This window comes from Erythrolamprus reginae, chromosome 2, assembly GCF_031021105.1.
Source record: "Erythrolamprus reginae isolate rEryReg1 chromosome 2, rEryReg1.hap1, whole genome shotgun sequence".
Taxonomy (NCBI): Eukaryota; Metazoa; Chordata; class Lepidosauria; order Squamata; family Dipsadidae; genus Erythrolamprus; species Erythrolamprus reginae.
The window spans coordinates 201413573-201429673 of record NC_091951.1 but is presented as its reverse complement, the minus strand read 5'-3'; the positions used below and the strand labels follow the sequence as shown (position 1 = coordinate 201429673).

Sequence of the window (16101 nt, the reverse complement as noted above, 5' to 3'; positions counted from 1 at the left end):
ATTTTACACACACACACACACATACACACAGAGACGTCTATCATCCTGGCCAAGAGGTTCTGCTCGTTTCCCTTGTGACTTTCATGCAATGCTTCTAATTGCGACCTTGCCGCTTTGGTAACAGGAGGGGAGCAAAAAGAGGGAAGGAAAGGCGTTTTAAGTATATATAAAGAAGAGTAAATGCCATTGCTAAAAAAAAAAGCCAAGGTGGTCCCAACCCAGGTTTGGACTGCGGGTTCACAATTCCTTCTCCACATGAGATGGAGGCCGGTTCGGTTTTTCCCCCGCTGACCTTGAGCTACCTCGCAGGGCTGTTGTGACGGGCTACAAAAGCGGATGGGCCCCCCTGCCTCCCGCACCGAGGGAAAGGAGCAGCCGAAGGAAGGAGGGGCGAACTCTAAAGGAGCCAGGAGACGGCGGGTCCCAAATTCGGCTTTTCCCGCGGCCTCGAGAAGGAGGTGAAACCGGCCAGCTAAAGACGCTTGGTCGCCTTACGAAAGGTAGGCCCGCGCCCACCCACCCGCGGCGCCTCGGTTACCAAGGTTCCCGGGCATATTCCTCCATGGCGCCCGGCCTTGAAGCTCGGTTAGCACACGCGAAAAAAAAAGGGGGGGGACTGCCTCCGGGCGAGTCACGTGAGCAATGGCTATTGGCCGGCCGGGTGCACGTGGCGAGGGGTCGACAGCGCTCGCGCTTCGGAAGGTAACCGAAGGTTAAGCCTAACTTTCATTCACTGGTTGGTTTCCCTCCCAGAAGCAACCAAGGGGTGTGGTTTTCGAACGCTCTGATTATCATTATTGACGGGTAAGGAACACAAGAGGGGGTGGAGTTAAAACACGGATCGGAAGTAGCCGCGCGGCCGGCTGCAGCTCTAGTAAACTGCCGTTTCCCTCTCTCGCGTGTTTTCCTTTGGTGAAAATACGAAGGGCGTGAGGGGGAGGAGGAGGTCAAAGGAGGAACTGTATTTCGTCACTACCGGAGGAGGAGCAGCAACCCAGCTATGATAGGCTAAAAAGCGGACCCCGACGCGAGGGTGGACCTAATTGAGCCTTCTTCCCCGGGGATTGGTCGGTTGGTTTTATTTAACTATGACGTTTGACGAGGCGAGGGGGGCTTGGAAGCGTAGCCGGAGGAATTTCTGTTGAGCCGCGAATTGGCGGACCGGTGTCACGTGCACGTGGCTCCGGGAGCTCCTTTGAATCCGGTTGACGGCCACAGCTTGTTTTTGCGAGGGGGCGGGGTTTTCTGGAGCTGCAGGACTCTGGCGCGATAAGAAGGTGAGGCTGAGGGAACGTAGAGGTTCCCAACTGTGACTGTTGGCGAGAATTATTGTGAGCCTAAACCAGGGGTAGGCAAAGTTGGCTCTTCTATGACTTGTGGACTTCAAGTCCCAGAATTCCTAAGCCGAACATGCTAGCTCAGGAATTCTGGGAGTTGAAGTCCTCATGTCATAGAAGAGCCAACTTTGCCCACCCCTGGCCTAAACGAAGAAGGTTTCAAGGATCCTTTCTTGCACAGAAACGATAATCAATAAGATGAGCAAACGTCGTATATTTGGAATTTTAGAAGTGAGATAAAAATAGGTTAAAAATGGAAAGAACTTGCCTGGTATTTGTGCTCTTCGATTATAGAAGGACAGACTTAATTTAAAAAAAACCCCACGGTTAAAGTAATGTTTGGATGAAGTTCTATAATTGGATAGAAAATGAATATAATTAGAATTTGAGGTAAAATGAGCACAAAGTTTTAAAAAAATAGGAGTGATAAAGAAATGTTTTAACCCAGATGACAAAACTAGAATGTAAGGGAAAGGTAATATTAGTGTTAAAGTGTATACCAGCAACTAAAGGATATAATGGTGATATATATTGTAAAAATACTATTAGAGATGGGAAATTAAAAGAGTATAATTAGTTAGTAATATAGGTCAAGGTTTAGAGGGAGAAAGTAATTTAATTGACTTAGATGCCGCCCAATCTCATGGGACTCAGGGTGGTTTACAACAATAAAAATAGGATACAATTACAATAAAGTCAAATGTTAATTAGCAAAAAAAAGTTAAATCCCCATTAACCTAACAAAGAATGATAAAAGACTCTTAATTAAACAATCATACACACATATGTACAGAGGTGGGCTGCTGCCCGTAGTGTGTGTGTGTGTAAAACGCAGTGGGGTAGCAAAAATGGAGCTCCGCCCAAAAGTACCCAATTTGCACTGAGAGATGTTGAAAGAAAATGCATAAGCCACGCTTACAGTGTGGTAGTAAAAATTTTGGTAGCCCTTCACTGCATACGTACCAAGCAAATCATAGGTTGGCCGTTAACACTCACTGTCCCCAGGCCTGCCGGCAGAACCAGGTCTTCATGGCCTTTTGGAAGGCCAGTAGGGTGGGAGCAGTACAGACATAGGAGGGGGGTAGTTGGTTCCAAAGTAAGTGGAGAGAGGTAGAGGTGGGGTGAAGGGAGGAAGGAAGGAAGAATGGAGAGAGGGTATGGAAGGGAGATGGGAGAGATGGAGAGAGTAGGAGAGTGAAAAAGTGAAGCATGAATACAGATTGATAATTTATTAACATGATAGAGATGCTTATATGAATATAAAAGAGACCAGCTAGAAAGACAATAATATATGTCATGGATATGTTTGTATGGTATATGCATTGATATATGTATGAATATGGAGCTAATAAAAATTAAAATACTTTTTAAAAAAAATCATGGTTAGAGTAAATATCGTTTTACAAGTAGTTCTTGACTTATTATCACAATTGAGTCCTCAAATTATGTCATTGAGACGTTTGTTATGTGAATTTTGACCCATTTTTTTTCCTCTGGCCTCAGTTGTTTTAAGTGAATCACTGCAGTTGACAAAGTTAATAACCCTTTTAAGTGAATCGGGCTTCCTCATTGACTTTCCTCTGCAGAAGGTCGCAAAAGGGGATTACATGATCTTGGGACACAAAGCAACATTCATCAATAGGAATCGGTTGCCAAATGTCTGAATTTTGATCACTTAATCGTGGGGATGCTGGAAAAGTCATAATGGTTAAAAGGACAGCCATTAGTCACTTTTTTCAGTGCCATTGTAACTTTGGTCACTAAAGAACTGTTGTAACTCAAGGACTACCTGTATATGGGAAATTGCACCAGCTGGATCAGAGCTGTTGTTTCTAGGGGATGATTCTATACAACGAGTACAGTATTTTGTTTGAACACTCCTGGCTGTAGTCTGACATGAGCTGACAGCAAATTCATCAGCTTGGTAAGAATTGGATCAGAAGATTCCTAAGCTGTAGGCTAAACTTGCAAGATTCTATTGCAACACCCAATTTCAATTTTAAAAATTTAGCTGTCTTACGGATTTCCTATTCCATTCTTCTAGTGGAGCAGTCACTAAGCTATCAATTTTATGTCATTCCAAATTCTGATGAAATTGGTGAAAGACAGTCCAATACATTTTAAAAGCTTTTACTTGATTCCCAGGGAAGTGCAAGGAGACCGGGGGAGGGACATAAACCACTCCAAAGTGATCCCTGATGGATTATATCTACTATCAACCCTAGAAGTTGAATCCCATATATTCTGAGAAATAGTATTAAAGAATTCTGATATGAAAACTTATGGAGAGTGTGCATGTTCTGGAAAGAGCTGTGACAAGCACAAAATGTAATTATGATATTTCTCTCTCTGCTCAAATATAGAAAAGTGATTGGAAAAGCAACTTTGTACATCTGCTCCATTCTGATGCCTCTGCCGGTGGCATTGCAGTCCCGCTTAGCTAGGCGAGGTCTGCTGAAGCATGTAGAACCTGGTAAGTACAGGGGGGTGGGATTAGGAGGGAGGTACCTTGTAAAAGCTGGCTATAAACCAAGAATGAGCATCATCAGGGATAGTTCCCAGGAACTAGAGCTGATTAGTTTGCAAGTCATTTTTGCCTCTCTAAAATTGGTATCCATTCTGGGTTGTGCAATTTTGCCACCTGTGTTTGACCCCATCTTTTTTGCAAGCCTGATCCTGTTTCTTTCCACATAAGAGCCAGAAGAGGAAATAATTGCAGAAGATTATGATGATGATCACGTTGATTATGAAGCCACACGAATGGAGAACCTGCCACCAAACTGGTACAAAGTCATCGACCCTATTTGGTAAGCATATAGTGAGTGCTCAGTAGGGCCTGCAAATGATTTCTATCAGAGTGTTTTTAATCGGTGCTCACAGGTTTGGCACTACTATTCATCGGTGCCCAATCAGGAAGATGTTTCTGGTTCTGTCAGCTCATCTGTTAGCTGTCAAACTCCCGGCCCATTGAACGGATGCATCACATGCTGTCCATGTCCTGGCCACGTCTAGGTCCGGTTTAGCAAAGGAGAAAAAAGTCCAGATATGTCATGTGATGCCGCTGTGACAACATGAGTTTGACACCCTGTCTTAGCTGATCTCTGAAATGAGGAAAAATTTCATGGTTCTAGAAGGCTACCATGTGCTGTCTAGCCATCACTGAGATGGCAAAGTTTTTTATTTTTCTTCACATCTCTGGTCCAGCAGAGTATTATTACTATGACATACATGTTTCCAAATCTAGACACTTGGGGTACATACAATATTACTATAATAGGATATAAAAGCAAAAGACAATATAATCCGATCAGTTTCCTGTCACAATTCAAAGTGTTGGTTATGACATATAAAGCCCTTCATGGCACCGGACCAGATTATCTTAGGGACCGCCTTCTGCTGCACAAATCCCAGCGACCAGTTAGGTCCCACAGAATGGGTCTTCTCCGGGTCCCGTCAACTAAACAATGTCGTTTGGCGGGACCCAGGGGAAGAGCCTTCTCTGTGGCGGCTCCAGCCCTCTGGAACCAACTCCCCCCAAAGATTAGAATTGCCCCCACCCTCCTTGCCTTTCGTAAGCTACTTAAAACCCACCTCTGCCGTCAGGCATGGGGGAATTGAGATCCTCTTTCCCCCTAGGCCTTTACAATTCTATGCATGATATGTCTGTATGTATGTTTGGTTTTTATATTAATGGGTTTTTAATCATTTTTAGTATTGAATTACTATTGTACACTGTTTTATTGTTGCTGTTAGCCGCCCCGAGTCTCCGGAGAGGGGCGGCATACAAATCCAATCAATCAATCAATAATTAATTAATTAATGTGGAAGTAGCTAGATGCCTTTCTGAAAAGTTAAGCTTTTATGGTTTCCTGAAGAACATTGAGAAAAGAACGTCCAGTCAATATTACCAAATAAGCTGTTTATTATGTTTACATGATAGATGGCATTTATTAGGTTGAGTGGGAAATCTTCTGGGTCTGAAAATTATGTGTTAACCATGATGATGATGATCATGTGACATGAAGTTGGTGTTGACTCTTAACGATCGCATAAAAAAGTTTTCCCTAGGATAATCTTTCTCCAGCTTGGTCCTTCAGGTCTTCCTGGATGAAGAGTGAATGATGCACCCGTTACTGCTGTAACGGAGTCTGTTCAGCTTGCTGCTGATCATTCTCTGCTTCCTCCCACCTTTGCCAACATTGTAGACCTTTCAAGAGAGCTAAGACTTTGCATAAGGTGTCCAAAATATGGTCATTCATGCAATAAGTGAAAACTCTGAATTGATATGTAACTTGATCCGTGTGTTTGTTTTCTTAACCAAGCTACCTATCCTGCTGCTTAAAAGTCCAACCGTTGCTTTCGTAGCATGTCATAGGGAAATCACTACCAGTGTCATTTGGATCATTCTAGAATCTGAATGTCTTTGATCTTTCTCAGAATCTGAATATCTTCACGGCTATTCTACCAAGGGCTAGGCTAGAGTTTATTTCTTGAACGCCCAATAGCAGTTGAAAACTAATCCCCAATTAATCACCTAATTGTGAGTAGGGAATTGTGGAAAAAGGCAGTCTAACTAAAATAAATCCCATTTTCTGAAGTTAAATGCCAGTGTTTTTTTTACAAAAATTGTTGAAAATATATTTTAGTGTTTTTGGAGAATGGGGAGATTTTGGGTTTAGATCTATTTCCATTGGCTCTAGTATTAACAAATATAGTTCTTTCCTGCTTGTAGCTGTCTCCCTTATTATTGGAACATAGAAAGTGATCTGGTTTCATGGCTCTCACCTAACGATCCCAACTCTGTGGTGACCAAAGCAGCCAAGAAATTGAAGAACAATTTAGGTAAGAATGTTTTGTTTTATATAGTGTTTTGGGTGTAGGTATAAATCAGTGATGCTGAATCTTTTTTTCTTGGATGCCAAAAGTGCATGTGTGTGTGCTATTGCACATGTGTGAGTGCCCACACCCATTCAATGCCCGGGAAGGGTGAAAACAGCTTTCGCCACCCCCATAGGTCCTCTGGTGGCCGGAAATGGCCTGTTTTCCAACTTCTGGTGGGCCCAGTAGGCATGTTTCACCCTCTCCAGGCTCCACCCACCCCTGGTGCCGGGGGGAGGATAAAAACGCTCTCCCACATCCCCCCAGAGGCTCTCTGCAACCAAAAAACGCTCTGTGTGAGCCAAAAATCAGCTGCCAGCATACACATGCACATTGGACCTGAGCTAGGGCAATGGATCATGTGTCAGCAGATATGGCTCCGTGTGTCACCTGTGGTACCCGTGCCATAGGTTCGCCATCACTGGTATAGATCATAAAAGGGAAAGTATAAATTTGTCTTAAACTATTAGAGGAATTAATCTCCGGAAGCAGAGAAAATTTGATCTGGCCTCTGGTGAGAATGAACATAAGCCTAAGGCTACAAAGTAGGGATGGAAAACCTACTGGATGTGGCCTCTGAACACCCCTTTGGCACTGGCATTATATTTTGGCTGTTCTTAAACAAAAATGTACAGAAGTGGTAAGTATACTGTATACAGGTAGTCCTCAGAGACCACAATTGGAACCAACTCAGTTAAATAAAATGGTCACTAAATGAAACCATGAATGTTGATACGAATTCCCCCCTCCCTCCACTTTTAAAGGAAAAGGAAACTCTAGATCTCTTTTGGATTGAAATTGAGTGATGTATTTTTCCATTACTTTGAGGTGGGAATAGATTCAACTGTAATATCAGAAGTTTAAAAAAAATAGCTGTCTAAAATCTTGAAATATACCAGAATATCCCACTCTAATTGTTGCCAGCAAAGTGAACCACACTTGTTTCTCTCCCTCTCTGTTTGCCCTCCACCCCCTCCTTCCCTCTCTCTCCCTATCTTGAAATAGGAGGTCATACAGAAGATATGTACAATCAGGAAGAGTGGTGATAATGGAAGTGTGGGGTTAGTTACTAGCAATTTTATTTGGAGTCATCTAACAGATAATACTGTACTGATTTTGTGAAAAGGGGTAGCTTCATCTATTCTCTGCCACAGTTGCTTGTTGCATCACAGCAAGTAGTCAGTGGACAATCTCATGTGAAAGGAAATAGATGATTGTATTGTATTGTGTTCATCAGCATTGAAAAGCTATTAAAACTGCCTCAAGACCTTCTCTCCCTTTTTTTCACAAGGAGCAGTACATCTTTTGATACTTAACTCATTTTGGAGCTATTGAGGTGGTATTAGGTGGCTACTGATTCTGCTGCTTATGCAGCAGTTTTTTTTCAAAAAGATTTCCAAATTTACAGGTTAGGATTAGGGTGACTGCCTTATTTAGCAACAGTGATGGAAAATTAACTTTATTACCAATACTAGCATTTACAATTTTCGGGGGGTTGTAAAGTAAAAGAAAGCTGAACTAAGATCATACGGAAAGTTGCAGTTCCGTGTTGTGACTGGTTCATTCAAGCTGGTGGTTTTAATTGTGCTCTCTAACCAAGGACTACCTTTATTTGCTGTAGTCCGGTCTCTATTTACATACATTATTGTTTAAGAGCAACCAATAGGAAATAGGCGTTGATTGCTTACCTGAACGCCTCTTCTCGTACGGTGAGCGGGTACAGCAGTCACATGGGTTGCTCATGTCCAATCCGGTGGAACTGAGCCTAGTGTTAAAAAAGCTTGCTGGATCCGCCCCTTCCCCAGAATTCGCGAATCCATAGACTAGGCTCAGCTGTGAAGCTCTGTAGTGTTCAACTCTCATTGTTAGAGGAAGAAAAGGTTATAGGAAGGTAAAGAAGACACATACAAGGGCGGGAAGTGACTGCTGTACCCGCTCACCGTACGAGAAGAGGCGTTCAGGTAAGCAATCAACGCCTATTCTCCGTACTGAAGGAGCGGGTCCAGCAGTCACATGGGACATACCCAATAGATGGTCCCTAGGGTGGGATTAGATTGCTATCGTGTGAGATAACGGATTGGAGTACCCTTCTGCCGAAGGCAGCGTCCGCTGAAGCGTAAGAGTCAATCTTGTAGTGCCTGATGAAGGAATTTGGCGAGGCCCAAGTGGCTGCTTTGCAGACCTCCTCCAACGGGGCTTGAGTCGCCCAAGCGGCCGAGGTGGCTGCGCTCCTGGTGGAATGCGCTGTGATGTTCCTTGGAACTGAGAGGGAGGCCGACTCGTAGGCCTTAGATATAGTCCCTCTGATCCAACGGCCTATTACTGTTGAAGACACTTTGGCACCCATGACTCTGGGGTGATAGGCTATAAAAAGTGCTTCTGACCTCCGAAAGGGTCCTGTGCGTTGGATATAGATTCTCAGCGCTCTAATGAGATCCAGGGTGTGCCATCTAATTGCCAAGGGATGGTCTCGTTGGAGGCAGAAGGAAGGTAGGACAATATCCTGAGTTCTGTGGAACATGGAACTGACCTTGGGTAAGAAGGTGGGGTCCAGTCGCAAGACTACCTTGTCCTGATGAAATTGACAAAGGTCCTGCCTGATTGAGAGAGCAGCCAGCTCCGAAATGCGTCGGGCAGAGGTAATAGCCACCAGGAATGCTACTTTAAAGGATAGGTACCTGAGGGACGCCGATTTTAGGGGTTCGTATGGTGCCTGCGTGAGGGAATGGAGAACCCGTGGCAAATCCCAGGATGGATACCTGTGGACCTTGGAAGGTCTGAGGTTGGCTATGCCCTTGAGGAATTCCTGAACTTCTGGAAAGGAGCGGAGAGGCTGTCTGCGGGGCCCCCCTAGGACAGAGGAAATGGCCGCCAGATGACGCCGGAGGGTGCTGGTGGAAAGTCCTTTATGGAAACCTTGCATAAGGAAGGAAATGATTCTGTGTATGGGAATGCACAGGGGAGAGAGGCCTTCCTGTAGACACCACTGGTGAAACTTGGACCACGTGTGGTCGTAGATTCGATTGGTCGAACCCCTTCTGGCCTTTAAAATGACCTCCACTGTATCGGGGTCGTGACCACGCAGTTCTAAGTCTCTCCTGATAACAGCCAGGCGGTGAGGTGGAACCACTCCGGGTCTGGATGGAATGAGGCCCCCTGCCGCAGCATATCCCCCGAAACGGGGAGTCGCCAAGGGTCCTGGACGGACAACTGTTGGAGATCCGCGAACCAGGGCCGGCGGGGCCAATGAGGGGCGATTAAGATTACTCGGGCCCTCTCGGTGAGGACCTTGTGAATCACGTCCGGGAGAATTGGAATTGGAGGGAATGCGTAAAGTAGGCCTGGAGGCCATGGGCTCCGGAGGGCATTGATTGCTTCCGCTCCCGGGGATGGAAATCTGGAAAAAAAGCGAGGGAGTTGGGCGTTCGCATTGGTCGCGAAGAGATCCAGAACTGGTAGGCCGAATCTGAGGCTGATTTGATGGAACAGGTCTTGATGGAGGTTCCACTCTCCTGGGTCTATCGTTGCTCGAGATAGCCAATCCGCCTGGATGTTGAGGCTCCCCGAGATGTGGTCGGCTAGGAGCGACCGAAGATGTTTTTCCGCCCAAAGGCCTAACTTGAGGGCCTCCCTCATGAGGGCCTTGGATCTCGTGCCCCCCTGTCTGCAGATATGGCTTTTTGTGGCAATGTTGTCGGTGAGAATGAGAACGTGCCGGTTGGGAATGCGAGGAGAGAAATGCTTCAGAGCCAGCGAAACGGCTCTTAACTCTAGCCAATTGATTGGCTTGGAAGCTTCCTCCGGGGACCACGTGCCCTGGGCTATCATCCCCTGGGCGTGGGCGCCCCATCCCGATAGACTGGCATCTGTGGTGATGACAAATTGATCCGGGCACCTGAACGGGGATCCTTTGTCCATGGCCGGAGACTGCCACCACTTGAAGGATCTGCGAACAATTGGTGGGATGACAATGCGACGACTTGAGTTGCTGTGCCCCGATCTCTGAAAGGGTAATAGGAGCCACTGTAGTTCCCTAGCATGAAGGCGAGCCCAGGGAATGATGCCTATGCATGACACCATCTTCCCCAAAAGGGAAGACAGGGTTACTATGGATACTGAAGGTTGAGATAAAATGCAAGAAATTAACTCCCCTATACTGAATTTTCTCTCAGGAGAGAGAAAGACCTGGGAGGATTCTGAATTAATAATGGATCCCAGGTGTAAGATGGATGTGGAAGGTTGGAGATGACTTTTGTCAAAGTTGATGGAAAATCCATGGTCCTGAAGAACTGACATGGTGACAGAAAGGTCTGTTTTCACTTTCTCTAGGGAGTTCCCATGAATCAAAATATCATCAAGATAACATAAAATGTGAATGGGAGACGCCCGGATATAGGCCGCCAGGGACCCCAAGAGCTTTGTAAAGACCCGAGGGGCCGAGGAAAGGCCAAATGGCATCGCCCTATACTGGAAATGCCTGCCTTGAAAGGAGAAACGTAAAAATTTTCTGTGGCATTTGGCTATAGGAATGTGGAGGTAGGCCTCAGTGAGGTCTAAGGAGACCATGAAATCTCCCGTGTGGATGGCGGCCAAAATAGATGATAAGGAGTGCATCTTAAACTTCCTATATTTGATGAATAGGTTCAGCTTCTTTAAATCCAAAATAGCTCTCCAACCTCCGGAGGATTTTGGAACCATAAATAGGATGGAATAAAAACCTAGACCCTTCTGACCGGAGGGAACCGGTTGAATGGCTCTGATGGACAATAAGTGGGAAATGGCCTCCTCCATACGGTTACAATCTGAGGAGGACCTGGGAGAAGGGCAGGAAATAAAACGTTTCGGGGGGGGAGAAATAAATTCTAAAAGAAGGCCTGTTTGAACAGTGTCAATGACCCAGGGGTCCTTGGAGGTGAGACGCCAATTAGAGGCGAAATGGGCTAGGCGACCACCTATGGGAATTGAGGAAAAATTACCATCTAGGTTTCTTTGAAGCCCTGTTAGAGGACGCTCCCCTTTGGAAGCGAAAACCTCTGCCCCTGGAGTTCCTACCTTGGGAACGAAAGCGGGGGGAATACTGACCTGGAGATCTCTGATAGGAAGCCGCTTGATCTTGCTGACGCCCTGGGCAACGAAAGGACTGCGTTTTGGTAGCCTTTTTGGTGGTTGGACCCAATACTTTCTTCTTGTCCGTGGTTTCCGTGAGGAGTGGATCCAGAAGATCACCGAAAAGAAGGTCGCGCTTTAAGGGTCCCAGAGATAACTGCCACTTCTGGCGTACTCCCGCTTGCCAAGGGCGAATCCATAGGAGTCTTCTTGCCGTTGTAGAAGCTGCAATAGACTTAGCAGAAAATCTAGTAGATTGTAAAGTGGCATCAGCCACGTACTGAGCAGCTGCAAAGACCTTGTTGAAGTCTTGTTGACCTCTCAAGTCATCGGGAGGAATATGCTGTTGAAGTTGGCGAAGCCACAGAAGCATGGCTCTGGAGAAAAAGGAAGCCGCTGCAGAACTTTTAATGGCCCAGGAATCTGCGGTGAATCCTCTTTTGAGCATTTGTTCAATCCGCTTGTCCTCTGGGCGGAGGACTTCCTCTGCTTCGCCTGGCACAGCAGCCGCCGAGTGAAGGATCTTGACAGGTTCATCCGGTTTAGGAAAGGATAGGAGCTCCTCATAGGAAGAGGAGAGTTTGTACAATTTTTTGTCCTTGGTTGAGGGATTAAGCCCAGAGGCTGGGAAATCCCACTGCTTAAGTAAGGCATCTTTAAACAATTTAGGCATAGGAATTACCTCGTTATCCTCCTGTTCCTCTGTGAAGTAAGGTAAATTCTCCTCCGGGGGATCAGTGGATGTGGAGGCCTGTTTCTCCTGGGCCGCCAATCCCGTAGAAATTCTAGCTTTGAGGAGGAGAGATTTGAACAATTGAGAAGGAAAAATAGTAACTGGAGAAGGAACCTTTATTTGGGATTCCTCATCATCTGAGAGGCCTTGAAAGGGATCCTCATCCTCCTCCATATCCTCATATTCGTCCTGAGAGGAATCTGAATCATCCTGAATAGGAGCTCTAACCGCTGGGGAAGAACCCAAGGGGCGGGAGGGACGAGGAGGTGGAGGAGGTAAGGGAAGCGCATTGATGGTAGAGAATTTAGCATCAATGGCCTTGGATAACACAGAAAAAATAGATTGGAATTCAGGAGGTAAACTAGAAATATCAGCAGGAATGGCAGAAGAATCCCTGAAGGCCTGGGAGGATCCTGGCTGGGGGGAATCTTCAATAATATCTGGTTCCTCTGGACCTATTCCCCATAGGTTAGGTTGGGGTCTGTCTAGGTTTGGCTCATCCAGAGATAACACAGGGACCCCAGAAGGAGGCAGACTAGAAGCCTCTGGGGGGTCTTGACTACTGAGTACTTGGGCCTGTACTTTCAAACGCTTTGCTGATTTGTCATGGATTCTTTGTAGGGCTAGGTCCCTTCTCTTCTCAGCCCTGGTGACCTTGGTCGAGGGGCGGGCCCCTGAAGAAGAGGAGGCCGAGGCCTGGGGGATACTGGTAATCTCATCGCCTGTAGGCCTGGCCTCTCTGGGACCTTTAGTTGTGCCTCTCTTGGGAAAAGTAGCCATAGTCTGACAATTAACAGAAGACCAGGCTGAGCCAAATAACTGAATAATTAGGGAGAAGAATTTCAAAGACTTCCCAAGAGGAATGGATCCTGCTCCGAGGCCTCGGAGCCGCTGAGACTTGAGGGCAATCTGGGCAAACCCAGAGTTCGTGTCCCCAAATACAGCGTGGCCAGCCTCCCTAAACTTTAATTAAAGTAACCAAGGCACTCTGGTTGGAGGCTTAGCCGGTGGAGAATTAAGCCTGAGCGTCCCAAAGCCCACTCCGGGATCCAAGCGGTGGACTGAGGCCTACGCGGCTGGCAGAAGGCCAACACGAGAGGCCTAAATTTAAAAAGGGCGCGAAGGCCTTCGCGCCGAAAAATCGCTCCGTAATAGAATTCTTAAAGGGGAAGCGATCGACTAAGTCCAGGAGACTAGAAACAAGCGTCTCACTCCGCAGGAGGTATTTCTTAAGCCCTTTAACAATAATACAATAATGAATCAATGAATCAATACTTGCACCAAGACCTCCAGGCCAAAGGATTAAAGGAATCCACAAGCGGCAGCGGGGATCGTAAACGGCAAAACAGCCGGGGGAAAACGAAACCGCAACTTCTCCCAAGGAAAAAAGCCGAGCCACAAACGGCTGGCGCTATTAGTGCAAGTAAATAAATAAGGATAAACAATTCTTACTACTTTTGAAGGAAAAGATCGAAGGGAAGGTGTTAGAATGTTGAACGAGCTATCACAATACAACCGCAGGATATGCGAACTGAGCGAATTCTGGGGAAGGGGCGGATCCAGCAAGCTTTTTTAACACTAGGCTCAGTTCCACCGGATTGGACATGAGCAACCCATGTGACTGCTGGACCCGCTCCTTCAGTACGGAGAAATGACAGTGCAGAAGAAAAAGGCAAGTGGTAGGCTGCCAGAAAGCTAAAAATTAAATACTCATCCCCTTTAGATGCTGAAAGCAAAATAGAACGCTTCCATGATAAGGTCGAGCGGGAAGAGGTGAAGGAACGTCGCTATCACCGGCGGGAAGAACTGGCCCCCTACCCGAAGAGCAAAAAGGGTAAGAGCAGAGGCCCCACTCTGAGCTCCCAGACGTGTTTCGGCTAGAGACATACGGTATCTCCTCCTGGAGGAATGGGTTTCTCTTAGCCTTAAGGTGATTATCAAAGTCTGGCATCCCTCTTGTCTGTCTCCTACAGCAAGCCGAAAGGACGAAGAACTTGATCCCATGGACCCCAGTGCTTACTCAGACGCTCCTCGGTGAGTCTGCTCAACAGAAAGCTCCTTCTACTGCTGAAGCTGAGTCCACTAGATTGGCAGATCAGCAGTAGGCCCTGGGAGAGAGCAAATGTTTCAAAATTCAGGATTGAGACAACAGGAAGTGGGCTGGTTGGGTGTTTTTAAAAAAAAAAAAATTAAATCCTAGCTGGATCTTAAAGAGATTTCACTAATCAGAAATAGTTTTTGGACTATAGCTTTCATTGATCAAATTTGATATAATGGGGCAGTTTTGTATATTCCAGGCACTTGCTAGAATTATTAATATGCATTCAGGCATTTTAAATTATTCATTCTATATTTTAGACTTATGGCCAGTGTTGTGCCTATCCACAAGAAGGGCAGTAGAGAAGAAGCTGGTAACTACATGCCAGTTAGCTTGACATCAGTTATAATTAAAATGATGGAGACTCTACTCAAAAAGAGGATAAATCAGTACCTAAAAAACAATAACTTATTGGACCCAAATCAGCATGGCTTTACTGAAGGCAAATCATGTCAGACTAATCTCATTGATTTCTTTGACTATGTCACAAAGGTGTTGGATCAAGGTGGTGCCGTGGATATTGCCTATCTGGACTTCAGCAAAGCCTTTGATACGGTTCCACATAAAGAGCTGATAGATAAATTAGTGAAAATTGGACTTAATCCCTGGATAGTTCAATGGGTTTCAAGCTGGCTGAAGCATAGACATCAGAGAGTTATTGTTAATGGCGAGTATTCTGAGCAGAGACAGGTTACAAGCGGTGTGCCACAAGGGTCTGTTCTGGGTCCTATTCTTTTTAATATGTTTGTGAGTGACATAGGGGAAGGTTTGCCTATTTGCCGATGACTCTAAAGTGTGCAATAGGGTTGATATTCCTGGAGGGGTCTGTAATATGGTAAATGATTTAGCTTTACTAGATAAATGGTCAAAGCAATGGAAACTGCAGTTTAATGTTTCCAAATGTAAAATAATGCACTTGGGGAAAAGGAATCCTCAATCTGAGTATTGCATTGGCAGTTCTTATGGTGTTCAAGGCATTTTAAAAGTCACCGAGCACTTTAGGCTGCTTTAGGAGCTGAGAACTACGTAGGAGAATGAGTGCAGCGGGGTAGGACAAAGGCTAGATGAAGTTAGAAAACAAGAGGCAAAGTCATAAGTGCCAGTGACAGGATCGGAGATCAGCCAGTGACACCCACTTTTGTTTCTGCATCTTTCCTATCTCTCAAGGGGAACCTGGTCCACGGGGCTGCCCAAGCGAAACGAAGCCAAGACTGGTGCAGATACCACAGCTGCCGGCCCGCTGTTCCAGCAGCGCCCTTATCCAAGCCCTGGGGCAGTCTTACGTGCGAATGCAGAAGCTTCTCGAGCCAAGCAGCAGGAATGAGAATGCCCACCCTTCCTTTGATCCCTGAAAGAAGTTGAGCGTTAAGTTCTGAAAGGCCCACGGCAAGAGCAGGGCTCTCTTTGGACTACAGACTTGGCCAGTGGTAGTTTCTCCAAATCTTTACCTCTCTGGCTTGTCAGCAGTAAGAGAGGGCTGATTTTTATTGTTCTGTGGCTTCCAAAAAGCTGCAAGTTTCCAAAATCTTTGGGTCTTTCAGGAGGCAGTGTCTCCCTGCAGAAAAGGGTTTACGTGTTTGACCCGCTGACCTCTGCAGGGGACAGTCTCCATCTCCTCCTCCCATCCCACTACGAATTTCTTTTTTTAAAAAAAAAGTCGAGAGAAAATCCACTTCAGTTTTTTCCCATATAACGATTTTGATCATTTTATAATATTTGCACAGCATAAAGAAAAACGTTTGCAGACCTGTAGAGTCTGGCCATTAAGGACCAACCAAGACAAGGAGATGGAAGCCAATGCGCCTTCCCGCCCTCTCTTCCCCCAGCTCAGAGTAGCCGAAAGATGCAGAGCTCTTTGATTCTGCTTAAAGGATCAGATGACACCTGGGCTTGTTGCTTTAGAAATCTGTATTATGTTTTCACAAGAATAAATAAAATATACAAAGCTG

General features: G+C 45.8%; 2 protein-coding genes across 7 annotated transcripts in view; one reads left to right on the top strand and one right to left on the bottom strand.

The window, feature by feature from the left end:
• The window catches only part of TIMM17B (translocase of inner mitochondrial membrane 17B), a 21153-nt gene extending 20402 nt beyond the window's left edge, over positions 1-751 (bottom strand). Inside the window, exon 1 of one of the 3 annotated variants that reach the window (XM_070741266.1) lies at positions 539-751. In XM_070741266.1, the coding sequence (XP_070597367.1) occupies positions 539-564 (26 nt within the window). In that variant the 5' untranslated portion in view covers positions 565-751. Of the gene's footprint in view, positions 1-292 lie in introns of all 3 variants that reach the window. The other 2 variants (XM_070741268.1, XM_070741267.1) reach the window with 2 other exon arrangements.
• On the top strand, positions 356-16101 carry PQBP1 (polyglutamine binding protein 1). Of its 4 annotated transcripts, none has more exons than XM_070741262.1 (7): positions 356-500; positions 3701-3810; positions 4033-4144; positions 6070-6179; positions 13778-13888; positions 14028-14088; positions 15320-16101. In XM_070741262.1, exons 2-7 carry the CDS (start codon positions 3744-3746, stop codon positions 15474-15476), a joined length of 618 nt encoding a protein of 205 aa, XP_070597363.1. In that variant the 5' UTR covers positions 356-500; positions 3701-3743; the 3' UTR covers positions 15477-16101. The 4 variants fall into 4 exon arrangements, with proteins under 4 accessions (XP_070597363.1, XP_070597364.1, XP_070597365.1 ...); XM_070741263.1 differs by lacking the exon at positions 356-500 and adding an exon at positions 660-804; XM_070741264.1 differs by lacking the exon at positions 356-500 and adding an exon at positions 816-1067.